The sequence below is a fragment of the Dama dama genome, chromosome 14, assembly GCF_033118175.1.
Source record: "Dama dama isolate Ldn47 chromosome 14, ASM3311817v1, whole genome shotgun sequence".
Classification (NCBI taxonomy): domain Eukaryota; kingdom Metazoa; phylum Chordata; class Mammalia; order Artiodactyla; family Cervidae; genus Dama; species Dama dama.
This window is the reverse complement of record NC_083694.1, coordinates 21,491,011-21,503,721: the sequence shown is the minus strand read 5'-3', so window position 1 is coordinate 21,503,721 and position 12,711 is coordinate 21,491,011. Positions and strand designations below refer to the sequence as shown.

The 12,711-nt window shown below is 41.0% G+C and overlaps 1 protein-coding gene across 2 annotated transcripts in view; it reads left to right on the top strand.

Annotated features, from left to right (window-relative positions):
* The window catches only part of RAB3GAP2 (RAB3 GTPase activating non-catalytic protein subunit 2), a 106,579-nt gene that overhangs the window by 87,159 nt on the left and 6,709 nt on the right, over positions 1–12,711 (top strand). Inside the window, exons 24-31 of one of the 2 annotated variants that reach the window (XM_061160063.1) lie at positions 314–542; positions 1,936–2,049; positions 2,210–2,316; positions 4,764–4,830; positions 7,322–7,392; positions 9,940–9,975; positions 11,208–11,282; positions 11,583–11,801. In XM_061160063.1, coding sequence (XP_061016046.1) covers positions 314–542; positions 1,936–2,049; positions 2,210–2,316; positions 4,764–4,830; positions 7,322–7,392; positions 9,940–9,975; positions 11,208–11,282; positions 11,583–11,801 — 918 coding nt within the window. Of the gene's footprint in view, positions 1–313; positions 543–1,935; positions 2,110–2,209; positions 2,317–4,763; positions 4,831–7,321; positions 7,393–9,939; positions 9,976–11,207; positions 11,283–11,582; positions 11,802–12,711 lie in introns of both variants that reach the window. The other variant, XM_061160062.1, reaches the window with a different exon arrangement.

The window sequence follows — 12,711 nt, the reverse complement described above, 5'->3', positions numbered from 1 at the left end:
CTGAAGAACTGTCGGTATCCAGGAACTCTTGAGGGGATGGGCCTGAAACCTTTGCAGTGCATGTCAGTTGAATCATGGGCCTCACACACGTCTCTTCATAAATGTCTGGACTCCGTTAGCATTGCACATAAGTCTCCAGTCTACTCCTGACCCTCATGTTCCATCCAGCCAAGTAGTAATGTTTGTGCACCAGCATCTGTATATTGCTTTGTGATGTATCCTGATGATCCATCAGCTTTCATGTTAAAAGCTCATTCAAGTTAATGTTGATCCAGACTCTTAGCCAGAGTATCAACTGGGCGTTTTCTGTTAGTTTTCCCAAACAGTTTCAGGAACTGACTCGGAAGCCCTCACTGATTCCTGGGAGGCCCTTTCTCTTGACACGGAATACTGGAAACTCCTCCTGAAACAACTGGAGGACTGTCTCCTGCTTCAGACTCTGCTTCACAGCAAAACGAACACCCGGACCTCCAAAGTGTCTTCGCTGCAGGCTGAGCCACTCCCGAAGCTTTCTGTGAAAAAGCTGTTAGAAGGAGGAAAAGGTAACCTGAATTTATCTGAGTATTTGTAGCCATAGATCTATATTTTTATGGTATGAGCTTTCTGGGCCTTTGCTTTTTTTTTTTTTTTTTTAATAGAAATGACTGAAAGAATAAGGAAAGAAAAATACACTCAGATTTTAAAAGTAAATAAGTAACCCACCCCCTACCTCTTCTCAACTTCCAAGGCCCATCTCAAATGCTGCCTCCTCCAGGAAGCCTCTCATGACCCACTAACTGAATTTTCTCTTCTTCCTCCTAATATCCATGGAACTTTATACCTCATTTTCTATGCATCACTTTCTACTATTCCAGAGTGATTGGATTCCTGTGCTTAAACATTTTGTAGGACCACAAGTATCTTAAAATACTGGATTTGTAACGACATACTTCCTCTCCTTATTACCAGCATCTCTGTCAGACATTTGATGCTGGAATGACTATTTCTGGGATTAAATACTGGCATTTATGGTTTTAATTTAGTTAACTCATCTTCTCATTCTGTATAAGATTTGTGAACATTTTCAAATTGTAAACTCACTGTCCTCTGTTCTGCCACCTGGTGAAAATGTAGGAACACCATTTTAATATTAACTTGAGTGATAGGATCAGGACTTGATCCTGGAATGGGAATTATCAAGTGATTTAGAAGCCAAGCATAAGAAATTAGATCACCTGGCACACTGCTCTCATTTATTTCCACTGATAATCACGATTTTGTATTCTTGTTGTCAAAAAGGTTTTCATTTGAAGCAAAATAGGAAGAAAGACTGAGAGGAAAAGTTTTAATACATTAGAGAAGCTTGTATTTGTTCTAGGTAGTAGGCAGGACTCTTCATCTTGAATGCTTTTTATGATTTCTGACTTTCTGGACTATGTTGGTGACTGAAATATGGTATGGCATCATGCCATTAATTAACTGTGGCTAAATTGTGACCCCAAATACTCCATAGAGGCAAGTTCTTGACTATTAAAAATAGTATTTTGCCCTAAGAAACCTTGACACAAGTATCATGCTAATGAGTCTGTTTTCACTTGTATTTAAATGAAAGCATTTTAAAGATGTATTCATGCCTTCATCTGTGCCTGGTAAAATGCAGTTTGAATTTATGAACATGTCTATACACACATTGAAGGTATGTGTGTATAGACAGTAATATTTAGCTAATATTTTACAAGAGTGTAAAGGCGCCCCTAGAGATCCAGGATCCCACTTGCCCTTGCATGGTGAGTGGTATGTGGCAACACTGCTGTAAAGCTCATGGCTTTGGGGTCACTTTCAGGCTTAACGCAATGTGGCACTTGGGTCTTCGTGGGGACCTTGAGATCTGACTCTGTGGGCTCCTTTTGGCAAATGCTGCCAATGTTCACTTTCTTTCCTGTCTCCAAACTGTAGGTGGCATTGCAGACAGTGTAGCCAAGTGGATATTTAAACAGGACTTCAGCCCCGAAGTGTTAAAGTTGGCTAATAAAGGAAGAGATGCAGAAAACCCAGATGAACCCAGAGAAGGTATTAACCGAGGTTTATTTGAGGTGTCAGAGGTGGAGATGGACTTGGGAGCCATTCCAGGTAAGACAAAAACACAGGTACACAGGAAATCCAGCATGAAGAAGGCGGCTGGAGCTCTCCCTCAGGCAGGAGTAATACATCGCTGTCTCCTAACTTTCAGACCTGCTGCACTTGGCCTACAAGCAGTTCCCTTGCAGCCTCGAGCTGGACGTGCTACACGCACACTGCTGCTGGGAGTACGTCGTGCAGTGGAATAAAGACCCGGAGGTACAACTCTCGTCACCTCTTCCGTGGGGCTGTTCCCTTCACTTACAGGCACTGAGTTTTTCCCCTTTGGAATGTCTCCACGCTAGGAGCTATACAAGACCTTTTTCATACATAATCCTCACGGTAAACCTATGAAGTGTGGGTCATCATTATTCCCACTCTAGAGAAGAGAAAATGGGCTCAGAGAAGTCAGGTTCCCTGCCCAGGTTGTAAGTACACTGCTAATCAGTGGTCAGGCCAGGATTCAAGCCTAGTAGATTTCTCTGTGTCCAACGCCAGTCTGTTCTGTCCTATTCTTAATAAGTTGCGATGAGCGTATCTTTTATTTCCTTTCGAATTTCTGTGTGAGATGGCATCAACCTATACACAGTTCTTCAAACTGTAGTCATCATGATCAAATCCAGAGTAAAGATCCTGATGCCAGTCTGACTATCTGCTTGGGCATCACTTTCTGCCCCTTCCAGCAGCCTTCTTCCCTCCCAGACATTCTCAATCTGGAAGCAGCATGAGGAGAGGCCCCCCAGGCCTGGAGACAGGAGGCCTGGACTTGAGGGCTCCGCACAGGTGTCTGGGTTTGGGCCAGTCACAGTCTCTTGAATCTGGTTTTTCTCCTCCCACCACTTTTTAGTGATGGTACCAATCTTCAGGCTTGACACCTGGATGAAATAAGATGTGAAATGCCTGCTGTGTATTTCTCTTGGCTGTACAGTTCTCAGAGCGTAGGCCTCCTTAGCTATTGGGTAAATTAACCTCAATCAAAACTCTTTGCTTTATCATCCCTGTATCAGGTTGCACTACTGAAGGAAAATCTCACTGATGACTATTCACACTAAAGTACTAACGATAGGAGCTTCCCAGGTGGCACTAGTGGTAAAGAACGCGCCTGCCAAGGCAGGAGACATGAGAGACGCAGGTTCGACCTCTTGGTGGGGAAGATCCCCTGGAGGAGATCATGGCAACCTACTCTAGTATTCTTGCCTGGATAATCCCATGGGCAGAGGAACCTGGCGGGCGACAGTCCGTGAGGTCAGAGACATGACTGAAGCAGCTCAACACACAAGCATGCATACTAATGATAATGATATTTTTCCTTGCTCTGGATAAAGCGATATTGTCTTGAACATGTAATCACTTTCATGTTAAAGGAAGACATTTTAAAAATAAGTGCTTTAAACAAAGTAACGTTCTTTGATCATTTAAACTTTGACCAAACAATGCCCCTCCCATCACTCTTCAGTTGACCTCCCCACAGCCTAAAGGGGGAGCAAGTTTAGTCTCCTCCTTATATGGGACACTTTTGTCACATAAGAACCTTAGGACTAGAACAAAGGCACGATAATTTCTAAAATCTGAGTGAGTGAGTTCCAGATTCAGGTTTAAGAAAGTGGTATTTAAGTTAAAAAGCTTTGTCCTACAGCGGTCATTTCTAAACCAAAGGCAGTTTGCATAACAGAGTCTGTTCAGCCCCATGGCTCCTGGCTGTGTGACCTTCGAGAATGTTTCTGAGCCTTTTGTTCTCAATTTTCTCCTTAAGTAGATGAGGACCGTAACAGTAGTCTGTCTAAGAGTTGTAGCAACTTACAAAGAAAATACACACACGGTGCCTGACATTTTGATTTGTGTTGCCGTTCTCATTTATTATAATTACTTACATTTAAAATCAGCAGTCATTTTTCTTGTTTGTTTCTTTCCTGTTAAATATTTATCTCCTTGCCCCACCCAACAACCCCTATCCCAATTCAATCATTTTACACACACAGCTTTACTAGGCTCAAAACAATTGAAATTGCCTTTGGGGAACTTTTGACATACATTAGCAAAGGTGTTATGTTTAATAATGTATAGGCCACAATTTTAAACTGCCTTGATTAAAAAGTGTTGAATTTATTTCCTATTTCCCTTCACTGCTTTAATGTTTTCTCCTTGGCACTTACCACTAACATTCTTTATGAACATCCTCTATAATTTACTTACTGTATTTATCATCTGGTTCTGTCACTAGAACATAACCTCAGTGAGGGCAAGGATTTGGGTCTGTTTTGTTCATTACAGTATGTCTGGTGCCTTTAGCAGCCTGGTGCATAGTAGTTGCTCAATAAATAGTGTTGAAGAATTAATTAATGATATTTACAAAGAAAATAAACCTATTATTTTTACATTTGTGTGAAATTCAACTATTTATTGGAGAGAGCATTGCTGTGATGTACAAACCACAGTAAATTTTGAATCCAGATGTCCAGGAATCAGTCATTATATAGATACTGTAAATTTAAGAGAGACCATTAACATTACCTTATGCAGAGTTTGTTCTTATGTAATAATTCCATGTTCTTGTAACATTCTTGGGTTACTTCATGTAGAAATGTATGTCAGAAGTCTCCATTTATATTTGAAATACCTATTGAATAATACCTCTTCTTTCTCTCTTCTTGCTTCCTCTATGCAAGGAAGCACGTTTTTTTGTTAGGTCAATAGAACACTTGAAGCATATTCTTAATGCCCATGTTCAGAATGGTAAGTAAACAGATGTTAAAAATGTAACTGTTTCTTTCAAAAGAGCCAAATCTCTTTTTTTTAATTTTGTATTGGGGTATAGCCAGTTAACAGTGTCGGGATAGTTTTAGGTGAACCAGGAAGGGACTCAGCCATACATATACATTTATCCCTTCTCCCCCAAACCCCCCTCCCATCCAGACTGCCACGTAACGTTGAGCAGAATTCCCTGTGCCATACAGTAGGTCCTTGTTGGTTATCCATTTTAAATATAGCAGTGTGTACGCGTCCATCCCAAGCTTCCTAACTATCCCGTCCCCTTCCCCACAGAGCCAAGACTCTCCAAATTCACAACCTGGTAAATTTTTATTTGATAAAAATAAAATGGGTCCTACCACCCAGCACATTACTGTGTGTTGCTGCATACACAGTACCAGCTGTTTCAATTGCTTGAGAAATGCTGTCCAGAAAGGAGATGGAGGCTGGCGGTAATTATCACCGTCTTTTCCCACCCATCAGTTTCCCATGCTAACGGCTGTTCCTAGGTGTGTAGTGAGGAGAATATTATGCATGAATTAATAATTCCCCCCCCTAGTTCACAGGTAGATAAGGAAAGAGGAATGGGCTGTTCAGAACTATAAGTCCTGATGAAAAAGTTAGGGTAGCCAAAGCCTAATAATACTACATGCTAGAAATTACTTTGTGCTGCTTCTTTTTTTTTTTAATTTACTGATAATCTAAGTTTATTTCATTTGTTTACAAAATAAATGCATCAATATTGTCTTTTTAAAAAATGTTTTATTGAAGTAGAGTTGATTTACCATACTGTTAGTTTCTGGTCTGCAGCAAAGTGATTCAGTTATGCACGCACATACACGTGTATATATGCTGTTTTTCATATTCTTTTCCGTTATGGTTTGTTATAGGATATTAAATATAGTTCTCTCTGCTATGCAGTGGGACCTTGTTTTTCACCTATTTTATGTGTAGTAGTTTGTGTCTGCCAAATCCCAGACTCCAAATTTATCCCTCCCATCTTGTGCTGCTTTTAATGAACATGAGTATTCTCCATTGGTTTCTTTACCACGGGGATTGCTGTTGTCTTCTTGAAAAAAATGTTACAAATTATTGTAGAAAAATGGTCACGGGATTGCTGGCTCCATTTAATAGAAGAGTTTCCCTGTAAGAATTAATCAAGGAGCTCAGTAATGGACTAGTGAGATACTTAGATAGGAAGTTAGTAAGATACTAAGTGGTGAGACTGGGTTTGGGTCCAGACAAGGGTAAAGTGGCTCATTTGGAAAATACGGTCTCTAAAGGATTTATCATTACTGATAAAGTTACCTATTGATCACAGGCTAGTATTCAAGTTAGAATTTTACCCAGTTTGTCATGGGAGGAATAAATTAGGAGTTTGGGATTAACACACTACCACATGTAAAATAGATAACCAACAAGGACCTACTGTATAGCACAAGGAACTATACTCAATATTTTGTAACATCCTATAAGGGAAAAGAATCTGGAAAAGAATATATGTATGTAAATATGAGTGGGGTGTGTGTTTGTATGTATACACATAGATGTGTGTCTGTGTGTGTGTATATGAATCACTGTTGTACACTTGAAACTAACACAGCATTATAAATTAACTTTACTTCAAATAAAAAAAAAACTCTTTACCTAATTTGTACATTGAGTAAGTTTCCTGGCTTCTGCATAACCTCACTCCTAGTTACAGAAGCAGCTTTGTGGGTGATAAGACAATATGTGAAATGTCATGTTTCTGTTGCCTAACTGACAGCTATTGCAGAAATTCTAGTATCAGTGCGACAGTTTATTGCTTATGGACATGTAAAGCCCAGATTGTTTGTTTGGTCGAGTTCTTTTTATATATTTTTTTTTGTATTTTGTTTTGCTTTTTAATACTTTTTTTGTATATTGCTTTATTTAGTGGTCACATATAAGAAAAATCCTTTAGGGTTGTTTCCAGTGTTTGGCTGTCAATTCTCTTGTACATATTTTTGTGATTGTTTCTGCAGAGGACTTGCTGGGTCACACGGTAGGCATACGTAGCTTAGGTAGATACGGGCCAAGCAGTTTTCCAAGGGGTTTTCCCAGGTGATTATCCCACCGGCAGTGTGTGAGCATCCCATTGTTTCCACATCCTCACCCACACTTGATGTTATCATATTAAAAAATTTTAGCCTTTCTATTGATCATGTAATGATATTTCTGTGTAGTTCTAATCTCTGTGTGTCTCATAACTAGTGACGCTGTCTTTTCTTATGCTTGCTGGCCATTTGGTTATCCTCTCACACAGCCCAGTTCTGATTTTTATAGATGATAAAGGTTTTTATTAATTTTATAAATATTATATAAGATATAAGAAGTAATATCTAAATAACACAGGTAGTTTTATAAACTTAATGAAGAAAACAGTTTGCTATATATGGTGAAAGAGAAGATATATAAGCATTCTGCTTACTGCTTTACTTCACTTGCTATCCAGGCATTGCGCTGATGATGTGGAACACATTCTTAGTCAAAAGGTTTTCTGCCGCTACATACTTGATGGATAAGGTAAGGTCATTTTAAATTTGAAATTTCCTATATTGACTTCCTGTTTATTTGGCTCTGTTAATGATTGATATAAGAAACAGTATTTGCATTGGGCCTTGTTAGACTATTTTTTTTATTTGATAATTACATTTTATTTATGCTCAGTTGTCCTGGCATTTTGGTGACTTGAAGAGCCCAAATCCTTGAAAGAGAGTAATATCCTGTAAAAAGGCATTTTGGTGACTTGAAGAGCCCAAATCCTTGAAAGAGAGTAATATCCTGTAAAAACCTCTTAACCCAGGTGATTAGGACCAGTGGTGGAGTCAAGCAAGGATTTGCATTTTATTTTAAATTAAAACATATAAATGCACAATTTCTCATTGATCATGGGATGAAGGGCCAAGATATTTTCTCTAAATAGGGTCAATTACAGTTTTACTGAGGTTTTTCTACATAAACCTCACCCATGGTATATTGCCTGTGATTTCTGGATCCTGTCTCTTTAAAACAGTGATGCCCTCTGAGTATAAAATGTTAAGATTTTTGTAATTTATCCCCTAGTTTTTATAGTTGTTTCTCTATATCTAATCCACTAGACCTTGGAGTGAGCTACTCTCCTCCATAAATCTTTTTAAAGCAGTTTACATAGAACTCATGTAAAGAACTCCCTTGTTTTCCTCATTCACATTATTAGTTATTTAATTAAATTACAGACTTACAATATGTACAACCATCACAGGTAGATTTGGGAACAGACATAAAAGGTAGGCTTGTAACTCGGAGTGGGAGCAGAAGCTGCTGGCCTACTAGAGTGGAGCCTCTGGGCCTCGCACTGAGTGGCTGGTGCCCAGTCGGCGTGCCGCACGGCCCCGTGGAGAACGCAGGTTACTCCGGTGGCCGCTAAGTGGATGTTGGGAGAGCCACGATAATGACAGCATGTGCTTTTCAACGTACAGTGACAGACATTCCTAAACCATAAAGAGCGCTACAGCTCAGACCCACTATAGGCCATGGCTCCGGTAGAAAATGCTTTGACAAAACTGGTGCCTTTTTTTCAGTTAAATCTGACTCTTCTTCGCTGTGCGCTCACCCTCCTTGCCCGCTTACCGCTTATTTCTTGAAACTCCCCCTTTGGCCTGTGTTCTGTTGCTCTGGGCCACCTCTGACCACCGTCCTGAGAGACTGAGAATGCAAAGCCTTTTCCATGTGTTACGCTCTACAGATGCTCAGCATTCTACCCCCCACTGTCCCATCTGACCCTCACAGCTTGAGTTGTGTTTAGCAGTCCTGAACCAGGAAGCAGAGAGTTTAGAATCATTCATTCAATAGATTTTATTATGAGTATCTCTTATGTACCAAGGTCAGTGCCAGGTGCTGTGGTTGCAGAGAATAAAGTCACAGCCCCACCCTCAACCACCATCGAAAAGATGGTAAACAGACCACAGGGTGCTTTTAGAACTCAGAAGAGGAATGTAAATGACAAGGGAGGGTTTCTGGGGTGATTTTGGAGGATGACTATGTATGAATCTGTAAAAAAGAGAGTGAGAAGAAAATGTTTCCACAAAAAGCCCTAGAGATGGCAGACAGCGTGTCGGATTCAGAGAGCTGCAAGTAGCTTTGATTGTTTGAAGGTCAAGCTAGAGACAGGAGCAGGAAGTGGACCATGGAGAACCTTCTCTGTGGGCTGTGATCTGGGGTTTTCTAGTGTATGTCAGCTGTTTAGCAGAGGGCCTGGCCCAGTTGGTGAGGGCACAGTGAAGGGTAGCTGTTACTTTTATCTTGGAGACTTGGGGCAGTTTTAAGCAGAAGAATGATATGATCAGATTTGCATCTTAAAAGATGATTCTGGCAACAGTATGTTGCAATTGGGGTGGGCTGAACATGGTTGTTTTGAAGGCCGTTCAAGTAATCACAGTGAGAGGTAATGAGGTGAAGAGGCCTTTGTCCTTTCATTTTCACTGTTTCCTGTGAATTTTCTTATCACGTAATATTCTTGAAGAGCAGAACTTTTATCTTCCACTTATTACCACATATAAAGTATACAGTAGGATCTTAGGAATTACTTATGGAATAAGTACATCAGCTGATTTTTCTGAGTTAGGAATATAGCTTCTGTCTGCTGTAGATGGTTATTCCTTCTTTCTCACCTTTAAAAAGTACTGTGTATCATTACCAACAAGCAGAATTTTTAGCTGCTCCTTATTCATAGCCTTCAGTTTGGTTCCAAATAGGTTTTAAGGCAATGCAGTTTGATTATGGAAATTGGGAACCTGATCTTTGGGAGTTTTCTTATTTAATAGTTCAAAAATAAGTATTTTTAAAAAGGATGATTTGTAAGCCCACAGTGTAATGTATTTTCTTAATATATATTTAAGCTCCCCCACAAAATTAATTTTTTTTTGCTACAAATTAGTAGAACCAGCATTTAATTGATGACACTAGTACTGCATTTATTTATAGCTGCGTGTGTATTTTTAAAGTTTGGTTACTTTTTACTTTCTATACCATAGTTTAAATTTTGATTTAAATTACTAATTAAATGCAGCATTTTGTGTCCTCTTGTCTTAGGTTGGGAAAGCACCAAAGGATAGGTTATGCCGAAGGGTAAGTGTATCTCCCTTAACTAGATGAATAGTTGTTAATTCTGTACTTTATATAGTACCTTATTAACTGTGGGAGTGAACTTTGCCTTTTACCATTTTGATGATGTAGTGAGAGATAAGAAAAATGGAAAGAGAACACTGTATTAATAAGGAAACTGGTTATGACCTATGGTCAATTTTAATTTACCTTTCCACATCATCAGATAGTATGTTTAAACTAAGTTTGCCAAGATGTCTTCAACTTTGGACTGTGGACAGGAGGGCCACAAAAAAAAATTGCATATTTTTGCTGTCTTTCAAATTAGAAATTTATAATTGAATTGGATTCATATGAGTAGTGAACTTGATCTACCTTTATATAATAGCTATTGTACAAACAGTCTTAAATGATGTTTCAATCAGGGGTTGATGTATAAATCAGGGGTTTATATTTGAGGTCAGTGATTAGTAATGCTAGCGTTGCTCAAAACTTCGAAATTTTATTACAAATATCTTAAGAAATACTATGACACAGGAATTCAGCCTTTATAGGGCCTTAGTCCTGAAAAATCTCCATCGTTGAAGAATTTGTCTGTATGCTCTTGAGTGTGGCTCTGTGACTACTGTTAATATGTGTGTAAACACATGTACACACGCTGTGTTCCTTAAGGATGAATTACTTAGGGATGTCAGGGATTTGTGGCTGTTGGTTTTAAGAAGACCTCATGTGTGAGCACAGTGACCTCTTGGACAGGCCCCTTCAGAAACATTGCCCACAGCATCACTCTGGTGTTTAGTTCACCAGCTTGGGGATCTTACTTTAGTTCGGAGGGTGCAGTTCAGTCCCTGAAAGATGCTCTGAAACCAGACCAGGCTGTTGTCTTGGAGCTTCCCAGGTTGGCCTGTCTTGTGTGATTGTAACTGCACACACACCATGATTGTTTGGCCAGCAGATGGCTAAGCAAGCCAGACTCAGCCGTCTGTGGCTGACTGATGACACCACCTCTTTCCAATACAGAAAGATACTCAGTTTTTAAAAATTGAGTGTAGAACCGCTGTTTTTAAAAGCCCGATTTTAAAATCTGCTGAATCTGCAGAAAGAGATTAAAATGTGCAAGTACCTTGACTTTCAGTTCTCACCTGTCAGTTCAGTGGGGGAAGTCAGTTGACTGGATGCGTATGTTCTGTTTATTTTTCTGATTAAAACCTTCCGGTTTTCCTTCTGGAGCTAATGATGTCCCTTCATACAAACAGGATGTGGGGATGAGCGACACAGCAGTGACTTCTTTCCTCGGCTGCTGCTGGGATCTTCTTCAGACTTTAATGGAGGTAGAAGGGTGGTATTTTCATGCTGACCTGTCTCTAAGATATCAAATATTTTGAAAGTTGTTGGACTTCAGAAAGAACTATATAAAAAGAGCTTGTTTTTCATTTATTTTCTTCCAAGTTTTGACTTAAGCCTAAAAAAAGTGACGTTTCTTAATTATTAGTTGTTTTTTTTTTAATTATAACTTGAGGGATGGGGGAAAATATGGGTTTCTATTTTGGTACTGGTAAGAAGCTCATTAAAGATATTGGCAAACTGTTATTTCTCCGATTCTGATAGCTCTCCCTTCTCAAAACACGCAGGCAGACGTCAGCCGGGATGAAATGCAGGTGCCTGTGTTGGACACGGAGGACGCCTGGCTGACCGTGGAGGGCCCAGTCTCCATTGTGGAGCTGGCGCTGGATCAGAAGCACATCCACTACCCACTGGTGGAGCACCATTCCGTCCTGTGCGCCGTCCTCTATGCCGTCATGAGGTTCTCTCTCAAGACCGTGAAGCCGCTCTCTCTTTTTGACAGTAAGGTAATTCTCAGAGCACTTGGGATCCTCTCGGAGCTGAGGGTCTAGCAGGACTGTCTTATCAGAGAGAAGTCATTGGGCCTTGTGTGTCTTGTATAGGATTATTTGTCGTGGGGGTCTTGGTCCTGTGTTCCTTGTCAGGCTCCCTGTTCTTCTGATTTACCTGAAATGCTGGTGGCCCAGGGTTCAGCCCTCTCAGCCGTCTGCCCCATTATTTGTCTTCAATAAGCTCCTTTTCTTCCTCTTCTGTGTCTTCAGGCCTGACCTGTCCCCAGGGTTTGGGGCATGTGTTTCTCCTGAATGCCTCTCTTGGCCTGTGCGGTGGGCTGCACATACCTCTTTCCTGAAATCTCTCTCTATCCCGCCCCTCCCCACCCTTGACCTACACTTGCTCTTCCCCCAAGTTCACTGGCTTGGTCAGTTGGTGAGTGAGGTCACCATCTGTGATATGACAGAAACTAGTAGCCTGGGAAACATCTAGCTCAGTCCCCTTCCTCGGGTCCCAGAGCCACTATGAGCTCGTCCCTGTCGGTTCTTCCTTACATCCCCTCTTGTCCATCCTTCTCCATCACTGTGGCCCAGGCTCAGGCCTCATCGTCTCCCCTGGGCAGGTCCAGCAGCCTCCAGCTTCCCTCCATGCAGTCCCTGCTGCCAGACCTTCCTTCCCAAACTCAGATTCAGTCTTGTTAGGTTCATGCCGGGACAGAAGACAGCCTTGACTGGCTTCTCCACCCAGGCTTGTGTCCAGAGTGGTGGTCTCTCTGTGCAGCCAGACCACCGCTGGAGACCCCTCGGGCTCCTGGTGCTGGGAGCAGAGGACGGGAGCCCCTGCAGGAGGACTGCCCCCTGGAAGAAGGGGGAAAGCAGGGCGCTGCCCAGAGCTCAGTTCCTCCTCCCAAAGGCACCGCCAGTG